At 44.2% G+C, this 12,430-nt stretch overlaps 2 protein-coding genes across 4 annotated transcripts in view; one reads left to right on the top strand and one right to left on the bottom strand.

Moving 5' to 3' along the window:
- IFT80 (intraflagellar transport 80) overlaps window positions 1-7,571 on the bottom strand; it is a 455,321-nt gene extending 447,750 nt beyond the window's left edge. The window contains exon 1 of the mRNA XM_085634720.1: window positions 7,468-7,571. The gene's annotated coding sequence lies outside the window, so the exon portion shown is untranslated. The remainder of the gene's footprint in view (window positions 1-7,467) is intronic.
- Window positions 7,572-8,288: 717 nt separating this feature from the next.
- Window positions 8,289-12,430, top strand: part of SMC4 (structural maintenance of chromosomes 4) — a 910,253-nt gene continuing 906,111 nt past the window's right edge. For 2 of the 3 annotated variants that reach the window (XM_085634717.1, XM_085634719.1), the window contains exons 1-4: window positions 8,289-8,637; window positions 9,958-10,114; window positions 10,862-11,040; window positions 11,349-11,540. In XM_085634717.1, coding sequence (XP_085490843.1) covers window positions 9,964-10,114; window positions 10,862-11,040; window positions 11,349-11,540 — 522 coding nt within the window. In that variant the 5' untranslated portion in view covers window positions 8,289-8,637; window positions 9,958-9,963. Of the gene's footprint in view, window positions 8,638-9,850; window positions 9,873-9,957; window positions 10,115-10,861; window positions 11,041-11,348; window positions 11,541-12,430 lie in introns of those variants that run through there. The other variant, XM_085634718.1, reaches the window with a different exon arrangement.

Raw genomic sequence — 12,430 nt, 5'->3', positions numbered from 1 at the left:
TTGAATACATTCCCTGAGCAAGGCACGGTCAATAAGTCTCATGCCCGCTATAGGAAAGTAGGATGTGCTTCTTATGGTTACGCACACTTTTTGCTTGCTGTTACACTATTTTTGACTAGTCTGACTGGGATCCTGCTAATCAGGACCCCAATCTATCTGCTTTCCCCTTAAGATGTTATGTCATGTACTTAGGTACACTCCAGATTGGATACTGGGGTACCGTTGTCAGTCCCTAGTATATGGTACACATATACCCAGGGCATAGGTACCCCCAGAGGCCTCTCATGGGCTGAAGCATGTATTATGCCACCCATGAGAAGACATGCACACGGGAACTACAGGCCTGCCATTGCAACATGTGTAAGATGGTGCATGCACCACTTACCTTAGATATAGGTTTACTATACCTATAGGTCACTACACTTAAAACCTATCAGTCACCCATATAGCAGGCCTTGACAATCCTGAAGGCAGCGTGCTGGGTTTTACTTGAGAGGGTGCCCCTGCATGTGCAGAGTAGCCTTGCAGCCTACAGAGACCATTCTCCAAGGTTGTCGGTGAAGCAGCCAGACATATAGGTAGAGGTGCATTATATGCTCGCATAAAATGCTACCTCAAAAACGGCTGCAACAAACCATGTCGTGCTTGGTATCAAACACCTTGGAATCATACCTCCACACTGGTAACTGGTGTGGGAGGTATGATTCCACCCTTCTGAAGCAAGCTTGGTGTGTCCCTTGTCTTCCCGGTACCAGCCTTCTCGACTCAGACAACACGAAATGGTTGCTGCCGACCAGAGACACATTCCTGCCCTCCTGCTGTGGAGCCAAGCTCGAGCAGAGGAAGACAGTACAATAGCATCCTGTCACAGGGCGGTGTGACCACCTCCCAGAGAGGATTTAGTGCATTGGAGCTGGGTGGGGGCACATCCAAAGTGCCTGAAAGTCTGCACGAGGGGCACATTTGGTGTCTCTGCGCATAGTCCAGTTCAAACCAGTCCTAGGAGCCGTTGGCTCTTGCTCTGGAGCGAAACTGGACAAAGGACATGGTAGTAACCTCCCCCCTGTCCTGACCCTCCCCTGGGAGGGTCCCCTGAATCTGTCCAACCCTCTCCAGTGAGTACAAAAGGGCTTACCTGGCTGTAGGCCCCTAGATTCGCTGTGGACAAGATTCTGAACAAGAAACCACTGACCTTCAACCGTCTGGACACTCTGGACTTCGACTGTGCCCAACTTTGTCTCCCTCTCCGTCCAAAGCTTCGTCTGTGCCCGTGCACCATATAGGCTCCAGGTAGGACCTGTGGAGCATCAAGGACAACTGAAGTATCTCCCTTGGAGTGAAGGAGTCACTCCCCTGTGTTTGCAGGCACCGTAACACAACTGACCGGTCTGCTGATCCTGAGCTCCTGCTGACTCCGAAGGCTCCAGCAACACAGGAGGTGGGTTCCTAAGTTCCTTGAGGTCGAGCTGCCCTCTCACCAAGTTTGAGGCCAGTGTCGCTTGGGGGACCGCATAACCTGAACCCCTGTGCACTGTGTACTTTTGCAAGTGCATATGCTTGTTGGTGTTCCCCAATTTCGTGCATTGGGCTGTTGATAGCCCCAACCTCTGCGCACATTTCGTACAAAGGACAACGGCCTCCTCGCACTCTGTGCCCTGCAAGCTGTTACTTAGTGAAATTTCTAGAGGTCCCCTCGCAACTCCTGTGCCTTCGGCCTGTGGGTCCATTTGAGGGACTACACTGCTTTTCTTGGGCTACCCTGGTTGATCCAGGCCGGCCTTGACTCCCCTTGCCTGGTGAGTCCCCTGGTCCTTGCTGGCCCATACCGTAACCTTTCTTGACCTTCTTCGTGGGTTGCCGCTGCCAAGGCTTGTTGGGGCTCCTGCTGGACACCGACCCCTCAGCACTCAACATCCTTCGTGGGACAGCTCGTATCCAGCTCCTGGTTGTCCTCAATGGCTCCTGGTCCCTGTAGCTGTAGAGTCAAGGTCTCCTTCACACCTGAAGCACCCTACATCGGTGGGCATTTGTCTACCGAGCCCCTGGTCACTCCTGAGTGACCCAGACTCTGTCCCCTCTGCTTTCAGGTTCCTTCCATCATGAATCCACCTGTGGGTTCCACCTGACACTTTTCTTCTTCCCACCAGTGGTATTTCTTTGAAGACTCCCATTGAGAACGACTGCGGTTTCCGACTCCTCTTCAGTCGTATGCACCCGGCTTCCCTGGGATAGGTAACTCTGGTACTTCGGTATCCATGGGTGGGATGGCTCTCCAACCTTCTATGTTCCAAAGGGTTTCCTCGTAAACCACTGGGAAGGGTCCTTAAACTGCAAAACTGCAACTGCGACTCTCCCATTGAATTGCACGTAGCACACGGTTGTGTTCTCACACTGCATCCGTCCTCCGTGGGGTCCCTACTTACTCACCTTGGGTGGTTCCTTGGGTTCTAGCAATTCTACACTCTCTAGACACTGTCTTGACTAGAGTCGTGGTTCTTATACCACTATTTTAGTATATGGTTTGGTCTCCCCAGGGAGCTCACTGTGTATTAGTGCTACTTACGATTGTTTCTATGCTGCAGTATTGTGTGCTTTGTGTTTATCTGCGTGTAGCAGATACTGTGAGGTATTTAAGGTGTTAAAATAATACATATATATTTTTATAACTACTATGTGGTTCTCCTTTCATTTAAGCAATACAATATGGTTGCATTCGGGTAAAGCAAGCTGCTTAACATTCCTTCAAGACTAAGCCTGAAGGCTGCTCTACACAGCTACCACTTAGATAGCTTACTAAGGTTATCTTTGAACTCTTAAATCACCATAAGGGTTGTTTGGATTGGTGCAAGGTGCCCACTTTATTTAGTGGACATCATATACCAGGCCAACTTCTCACAGCCGCAATAATGAAAAGGAAGAATCCATGTAGTCCCTGTACTTGGAGCCATTCCGGGGGTGCTTAGTTCTTGCCAGATTACATTATCCAAAAAGCCCTGTAACCCATTCTTAAAATAATGTTATGCTTAGAGGAATGCCTTTTGTCTGGCCACACTCTACTTTCCAAATGCATTTAACCTTGGGTAGAAATGTTGGTAAACAAAAAGAAGGAGCCATACATTTTGGCTATTAATAATTCTAGGAGCTCCAAGTCCCTCCCTCTCGTTAGTTTACTACCATACGGTAATGTGGGAGTCAGTTTTGCACCAAGGATTTAAAGTAGGGGGCTGAGTGTTGGGACCCATGATTTTGACAGAGTTGCAAAGGCGAAATTGAGTGACACACACAACTTTGGCCTTAATCCTTAACTTGTGATGATAAGAAGAGCTCCTGTTATTGACAGTAACCCCAATATACTTGTATGTTATTTCCTGTGTAGGCAGCTGCCCATTTATGCTCCAAACACCGTTTTTTAAAATCCTCTTACCGATTTTCAGCACTTTGGTTTTCATGAAGTTGATGTCAAGCCTGTTTGCAGAAGTAAAACAAGCATTTAGAATACAATAGGTCTCGCATTTCCGCGAGTTTAGGCTATTAGCATTGTATATGACAATGCCTTTTACTTATGTTTTAAAAACCAAAACATAAATAAAAGGCATTGTCATTTGCAATGCCAATAGATCAAACTTGCGCAAATGCGAGACCTATTGCATTGCAAATGCTTGTTGTCATTTGATCTCATGCAAAGGGCTTCAGCTTCATTACACTTTCTGGTGGTGTACTTGATAAAACATGGCCGTCGATGTTGTTTATGGGTACTTAACACATGTGACGGTACAGCAGGAGGAAATGCATTAGTGTTTCCGTCGCCTCCCAAAGAGAACAGGCAATGATGTGACCCCTCATCGGTATTTGATGACCACTTTTTAATTACTGAGGCCACTGGTAATGTTTCCAGTCCGAATTGGAGGTAAAGTGATCTTTTTTCTGCTGGAAATATATTATTTTAAAAAGTTGCAGGGCCCCAAGCTTGGTTTAGTGACAAGTAGCTTTTCAGCATGGTGCCTGCTCGAATCAGCTTCACTTGATTCCTATGCTCCCAAAAAGCCTTCATAACCGTATCAAAGCAAAACTTCATAATGGTTTCTGCAAGAAGCCAAAGATCTTTTAGGCTGATGTTGTGTAGGACAGTTGACAAATGGGCAAACCATGGTATTTCTGTGATAATATTGTTTCGTCATGATATCCGATAGCGTGGATCTGTAAGAGGCAAGCTCCTCCTTGGACCAAATGCTGAGCCAATAGTGTATTGGAGCCAGTGGTATATAATCCTCAATTTTCCATTGTTTAGATCTGTTCTTAGGGCGTCCATTGGTGATCCACGGCCCAGGTACAGTAACATTTACATTGATTGTGTTTTCCTGTACTCCCAGATCTATGCACTATGTGCTTGCCGCCCTTGCTTTCATTTTATACATCAGCATAGCTGAACCTACTGAGTGGTTTCCACAGGATTTAGCGGCACCGCTCCAGCTTGCAGGGCCTAGATGGTGTTACTGTTAGATAGTTGTGGTGCCCATAGAAGATTGCCATTTAGACGGATTTCCAGATAGTAGAAGGTGGGTACATGAATACAAGGTACAGTGAGGACTTACCAAGCCATTTGTATTTGAAGCAGATTAGATTTAATATAAATACTTGGTCCACTGTACTCTGTCCTCTCCTAAAGCCAGCTTGGTACAGGGATATTAGGCCTTTTTCTTCCAGTCACTGATCCAAGTGAGATAAGAGCTTCCTGAATAGTTTTTCCACACCATTTAGCAGTGAGAGGGGCCAATAGATTCCCACGAGGGCTCTAGACGCTTTTTTAGAGTAATGACATGATTGCTGATTTTCTCCATGAGGATGGGATCTCCTAAAGGGACCAAATGTTGTTAAAGGATCGAGTCAAAATTAGGTGATGACCATAGGGTTAGATGGTTTCAATAGACATCTGATGGAAGTTTGTCCGGGCCAGTGGCTTTTGAGCTTAAATTGCTTGGACAACTTCCTTTATTCTCAATTTGTCCATTAACCCCAGGATTGGATAATGGGGTGGGAATTAGCAGAGGCAATAAAAGGATCACAAGAGATTGAGATGGCATTTGTAGCTGTTAGGTGGTCAAGAGGATGTTTTTCTGGACTGTTTTCATTCAAGTTTGACTTCGAATCAGCTTTCCCACTGTGGTGGTTGGGGTATGGAGTTTATGTTCAGGGTAAGATTACTTCTGGTCCTGGCCCGATGCTGTATGGCTTGGCAATTCATTCCGAACGATGTATTTGCACCAACTTTATGGTACAAAGTTGTAAAGTGGTCTATCACTGATTTTCGTGAAGATATTGTGTCCAGCAAAGCTTGCTAGAGCTTATGCGAGTGATGCATCTTCTTGAACCTAGTCAGCTGTTTGCACGGTTTCCTGCTGTTCATTAGTGTCAGACAGATGTCTGTTCTTCAGAGCTACGGCCAGCGACCTCTTTAGCTTTACAAATTCCATGTCAAACCAGTCCAGGCAATAAAGGGAAGAGTGATCGAATGTGGAGTGGGTTTTGCTTTTTCTTGCCACAGCCATCTGTACCAGTAGCTCTTCAAATTTTTGCAGCTGCTGCAGTTCCCCTCAGTTGTAGGTAAAGTTAGGATCAAGGTATGCAATGTTGCCTGTGTATGACTCAAAATGAAGAACTTTATATTGCAGTATTCGTTAATGTTGATAATGATTTTCCTATTTGGTTTCAAGGCAATGTTAAGGTCACTTGCATGTTGGCTGGAACTTGGTGTGAGGAACCTCTGATTCAGATTCTCCAGCAGTAGTAGTTCATGGTCACTTTTGATTTGAACTTTACCAAATGAATTGATCTTGGGCAAATCTACTCTCCTTTTGCCTCTTTACCCATTACTGACAATGTGTGCACCTTGCAGGAAACTTAATGGAAGAAACAAACAGCAAAGACGTACTCCAGACACATGCAGGGTTTCCATTCATATATTCAGGGTAGTTTTACTGCAGTGGTCCGCTTTGCCCATCATAAGTTCTAAAGCCTACCTTGTCCCTAAAGTTGTATTATGCAGGATCTCACCTATGGTGCAGCTCTTCCCAGGGACATGCTAAGGGTTTTCGGGACCCCATGTTCAAAACAGCTTTGAACTTATGATCCAAATTCAGTTATTTTATGCCGTCTTTGGCTTGATCACTGCAAAAAGAACAGTTGGTGGACAGGTGGACAGAATGCAGAACAATGTCATACATTTACCCCAGTACAGATATCTGGGCCTAAATCCACCGGTTTTTTTGCTCCCCATGTAATTTCAGTTTGAACCCAGCCAAATGCAAATCAGTGTTCACCCTGGGCCCCATGGGAACAGTCCAGCCCGAACTGCCAAGCTAAGTCCTCCCTGGACTGGAAACAAGCATCCTAGGCCCGGTTTCAGGGTTTCACACGTCATCAGCCAGGATAGTTTGACTCCAGTGGCATGGAGAGCACAGGACCCACACCAGGTGCACTTGTACAAATTCTAAAGTTGTTACATCAAATATTCTGGGACAGCGATGTGTGTTTTCACTATTGTAACAGCAGCAGCTCACTAAAAGTACTGAAAATAAGATCTCTGACACCCTCCCATTTCTCATATATAAGGTCATGTTTTTATCTACAAGAAAAAAAATATGGATGTGAATGAAACTAACAAAATTTCTCTGCAAAATGTCTGCAATAGACTCTCACACACGACGTACATTAAAGGGGAACAGTATTTAAAACGGTTTAAGAATTATTCAAAGTCATCGGGCCAAGACTTTCTGCACTACAGAGCTGGCTCTATGAAAGGTGGGGGCCCTGAGCCAGAGCCCACTTTGCCCGTGCCTTAAAAAGTTTCGAGATCTTCCCTCCCAGCGACAGATGGGAACCTTTTTTCAAAGCTCATGGATGACTCAAATGGTAAGATAAGGACACCCGGCCAAGAAGCTCGAAATGTCCAACAGGCAGCAGGTCTGAGTAACAAAGAGAGGGATACTTGGCATTCCGTACCAGCTGAGCGCGGACAACAAGACAGATCACCCAAATGCAAAACAAAACTGTCAAAAACGGGACAGGCGGTAACCCGAGACACGGGGGTCTGTCAATGCTCTGCCCAGCGATACTTCCTTGCACCCAGTTTGGGAAATCGTAGCTGCCACTAGCAGGTGTGTCATGGGAGGGGTACGATATCACCACGGCAGTAAGCATCCATATGTACCCGTTTGCTTCAGACAAAATGGCAAGAAAAACAAATAGTCGTTCTTTAGTATATGCCGCACTGGGTGGCCTCCGCTAATCATAACCCTGAAGTGAGGCAGGACGTGTCCCTTTAAAACATGTCTTAAATGATCTCAGTGCTGAGGTCTGATCCGTGCAGCTCCTCCCAGTCCCAAATCACTATAACCTGTCAATCTTTTCTGAGCTTATCCCTGCTGCCCCTCAGACTTTTTAGACTGCAGGTGAAACCCTCTTCCTTACCTGGCTGTTTCTCCCGACAGTACCTCTACTGGCATACTAGGTGTCTACCCCGTCGCTATAGTTACTTCTCGCGAGAGTTTTTTGCTCTCACTACAAGGCAAGAAACCGAAAAGGGAATTAGAAAGTACCCATAAACAAGGAGGCAAAATAGGAAAGCGGAGTTGTAGTTGTTCTTACGATTGTTGGCACGGGCTCAAAACAAAGACTACTTCTTAAACGTAATATAGACCGGTTAGTGATAGCAAAGCCATCGCTTTTTATGAAAATAAATGTGTAGTTTCTCCCTCACACAAATAACAAATTATACAATAGTTAAATGTTGTCTTCAGGTCCTCATAGACTTTCATTTTTTAAATAAAATATTGAGTTGAGGTCGCCTTTCTAGGCCTGATAGCTCCCCGATCACCTCCATTTCAAGATGGCGGAAATACGGGTTTCCAAGTATAGGAACGGGCGGCCACTCCCTTCCCCACGCCCACTACGACACCCCACGGAGATTACTTTGACATCTCACGCCTTTGACAGAAGTGTCTGCCTAGCGGCCATATTTTATTTAGAGGAAAAACAGCCAAAGGGGAGGGGCCTTAATAATTTAGTAACTCCACCCCTAGTGCAAGGTACTTGAGAAATTCCCTACAACAGACATGGCGTGTCACTACTTATAAGATGTGCGGTCTAGTTTTTTTTTGTCATTTTATGTCTTGTCCTTTATTGTGACCAAGATGGCAGCGAGCCATTTTTTTTTTCAAATGGGTTAGACTGTCCCAGCATGCTTCGCGTGTTTGTAACGAATTTCGGTTCGAGTTTGGATTTTGGGCGCCATTTTCGAGTGGAGAAGTGAAGGCAGAGGCAGGAGCTGAGTCCGAACACGCAGCTGATCACCGTCAAAGCTGTCTTCCACTTGCTCGCCGTGGCCGACAGAGGTGTCTAAAAATCGAGAAAAAAATACTGCATCCATCAAGCCTCGTGGCATTTTCGGGAAAACGGGCTTTGCTGCTGAAAGTTGTCTGCAGAGCTGTCATTTTAGCGGGAGAAGCCGTGACAGAGCCGGGTGCTGTGTTTCTCTTCCAGTTAGCCAGCGGCTCTTCACCTTCTGAACTCTATCTCCCAACCCTTCTGGTTCGTCCGCTCCGTGCATTGACCACAGCCGCTGAAAGCTCCACTTATTAGGCAAGTCACACGAAGCGCGGATTCCATTAAATATTTTTCCGATTTTGTTTTTATTTTATTTTCGCAACTTTTCTGTTTATTATTGTTGTGGGATTGTAATCCGACAAACTTCTACTCTGGATTAATTGCTCACATCTGGAAGTGACGTGTCTGTCCTGTCAAATGCACTTTGGCTGTGTTTTTGTAAAATATATTTTTGTACTAGTCCTGTTCGTACTCTCCCTTTTCTACGCCTTTGTTGGCCTTACTTATTATTAGGTGGCTCGACCAGAGTCCTGCATCCAAAGTGAAGCGTAGTAGAACGTTCTTCACACCATCCAAACACGATTTTTTTTTTTTTTTTTTTTTTTTTTTTAAACTAATAAACTTTTTTCATCCTAGAACTACGATATATTATTCGTTACGGCCAGTACGTGGCTCGTTGCCAATGAAATCTGAAAAGTTTGCAACTTGTAGGCGCCGTTCTACCCTCGCTACCCCTTGGGGTCGCAAGCTGACACACCAGTTACTGTAAATTGCATGTCTGTGTGCTTGTCAACTCGTAGGGTAAAACCCTCTTTTATTAATATGCATCCTTCTAGAAACACGTCTCTCTATATAAGATCACTCTTTGAGCACCCTTTGCATTACTCATCAGAATGTTCATTCTTCCGTTCACTGTAATGGATTACTCTCAAGTATCTGACCTCGTCGACATTAGACAGATGTTTGTAACTCAAAATAAGGGGCATTGTCATCGGGTGGTGCGATGCAGTCCACAACGTTCGTTTTCTCGCTTGCCAAATGCCGTCAAATGGTAAATCAACATTTAATCTTACGTTAAGTGTTTGGGGGGGTTTATTTTAGGCCAGTGGCCACCTTGTCGTGGATGCTTGTCCGTTTAAAAGTGTGTGTACCTGTCTTATCCAGATGTGCCCCATATTCTCGTAGGGTTTGACTGAGTTACTTTTCTTCTCCCCTTACTTTTTTGCCAGATTGGCTTAACTACCGATACGATTTGACTCCGCAAGGTACGAACACTTAGTAACAAAACATAAGTACTTGCAGTCGTTCATCTTTGAATGAATAGTTTTGTTGAATTTTTGCAGCTCCAGTGTTTTTGGACACAAAACCACGTCTTGGTCCTAATTTGGCGTTCACAGGAACAGTCAAGGGAGCGCTGCTGCGACATAGTTTTTCTTCCTCTCCCTCTGACACGTCATGCTGTTGTGACCCTTTTTAGCTGACCTTACAAGGTTTGTCTCGTTTGAACCACAGGCACTGTACGATCCCGCCGAATGATGTGGGGGAGTTCTGACGTTCTTACTACTTTCATTCTAGGGCGACATGGCCCCCAACAAGAGAACCAAAGCGTCCACTGCGGCGGCAAAAGCTCCGGAGTCACCAGAGCCCGCTGAGGTGCCGCCAGTGAGGGCAGAAGTGCCGGATCAACAGGAGCCCCCCGCAGCCAACGGGAATCTGGAGGGGACCCCGCAAGGTGAGTGTGTCCGGGAGACCCATTGGCACCCTAATAATAGTGGCCACTTGGTCTATGTAGCTCAGAAGCACCCGTACCTGTTTCTGGATAAGCTCGCTAGTGCATGGTTTCTCACTGGGTGTTTGCTGGACCTGGCTTCTTGTGAAGCATTACTGCCCGTGCCAAGTACGCATTCATAGGTTGACGAGTACTGTTCTATCTGTCTGGGAACTCATTTTGGAATCTCGGTCTTTGCTTTAACTAATTGATCGAGGTGTTCTACTTTCTTCCTCTGGGCCCAGTAGTAATACATATTCTTATACGTTCCTGCAAGGCGTCAGTTTTAAGGCCTTCTTGCGCACATTTTGAAGATACTGGGTTTAAGTTTCTTTTTCGGTATAAAAAGCTGGAAGAGTTGTGCAATCGCTTCACTCTAAAACTGCAACTCTACACCAACACTGTCTCGATGTAAAGTGTAAACGGATAAATCGGCAAAACATATTAAGATCAAATGAGCAGATTCCTTTACTATTTCCTCTATATTAGTTTAATTTGATTCGGATCTTTGAATCCGCTCTTAGATGACTTGTATAGTTTAATTGTTTTCTAGTTGTATAAATCACACAAAAAACACAAGTAACTTGGTTTTGTGGCGAATAGGACATCGTTCAGTTTATTCAATGTCTTGCTGTTGAAAAGCTGATTAATCTGCAAATTAAACTCGGAAGTGACTTGTTTGTGTACTTCTGATTATAACCCATGTTTTAGGGGTTCCTGGTGAGGTACTTGATACTAGAAGTTTGGAAGAGATTTTGAGTAGCATCTCGCCACCGCCACCACCTGCGATGACCAATGAAGCTGGAGCGCCTCGTCTCATGATAACTCACATTGTCAACCAGAATTTTAAATCTTATGCTGGTGAACAAATCCTTGGGCCTTTCCATAAGGTACTTGCTGTTTATTTTGCAATATGGGGTTAATTTTTTTTCTGTACTTGTCTAACTGCGTGTGTGCCAAAGCGAACATAGGCCTACACCATAGTATTAATTTCTCCATGTAGGTGAATAAACCAGTTTTGGTCTGCTATGGATGGTTTACTATCCTAAGGAATGACTGCTTATTTTGTTGAGTTTCTCCATCCGTACTTAACTAACCAAAGTTGGCTTATTAGTCACTTTTTTTGTGTGAATCGCATTGTGTGAAACTCATAGGCAACACTGCTATGCATGATCTTTTATCCCTTTTTGTTTTGCAGCGTTTTTCATGCATTATTGGGCCAAATGGCAGTGGAAAATCCAACGTTATTGACTCCATGCTTTTTGTTTTTGGATATCGAGCTCAAAAGATCAGATCAAAAAAGTTGTCTGTGTTGATCCATAATTCTGATGAACATCAGGATATTCAAAGCTGCACCGTTGAAGTTCATTTTCAAAAGATTGTTGATAAGGTATGATTTTGTTAAACAATTAAACAGTGGACTCAAATTTGTCTCATTACCTGTTTTACCCAGACAGTGCAATGCTTTTAACTTGTTTAACATAATTTACACCTTTGTGACTGTGTTTCTCTGAAATGTCACTTTATTACATTTACATATCTTTCAATTATTTCTATTGGATGATTACTAGGTAACCAAATAGAGTATTTATTCCTAAGGGGAGTAGGAGACCATAATTGAAATCTTGTTTCCTCAAGGTAATTTTGAAATCTGTAAAAAAAAAAAAATATATATAACCTGCTAGTGATTTAGGAATATGGCTCATTAACGCAAGTTATTTTAAGGAACTACCAACGCGCAATGAAAAATCCATTATTACAGTGCATAGATTCCAATCCTTTTACTACCCAAGTACAGCAAAATTAACACGGTTATTTGATGGATTTAAAACAATGCTGATAATCACAAGATCGACAACTTGATTTTCACCTCTGCACACATTTAACCTCATGAATCCTGAGTTTGGGTCAATCTTTTTTTTTTTGTGTAGGAAGGAAACACCATGGCTTAAGTGGATAGTGTGAATATTCTAATATGCTATTCATTTATTTAGAAATCTGTTTATTGAGTTTGCAACCATAATCATATAATACATCTCATATTGGCAGAGAGCATATTTACATCTATTGCATGGTAAAGTCTCAGGACACATCACATATAATCTTAACATTTTGTACCAAATGGGTGGCATGTAGCATTGCCCTAGGCCATAGCCTGTAAGGCTATAAGTAAAGCTATCGCCACTCGCGGTTTTGCGGTCGCATCACCTGTGTAGATTGTCATACCGCTGTCTGTTGCCAAATACGTACCTATCCCAGTGCACCCCTAAACAGATAATC

Source organism: Triturus cristatus, chromosome 11, assembly GCF_964204655.1.
Source record: "Triturus cristatus chromosome 11, aTriCri1.1, whole genome shotgun sequence".
Classification (NCBI taxonomy): domain Eukaryota; kingdom Metazoa; phylum Chordata; class Amphibia; order Caudata; family Salamandridae; genus Triturus; species Triturus cristatus.
This window is presented reverse-complemented; position numbering and strand designations above follow the sequence as displayed.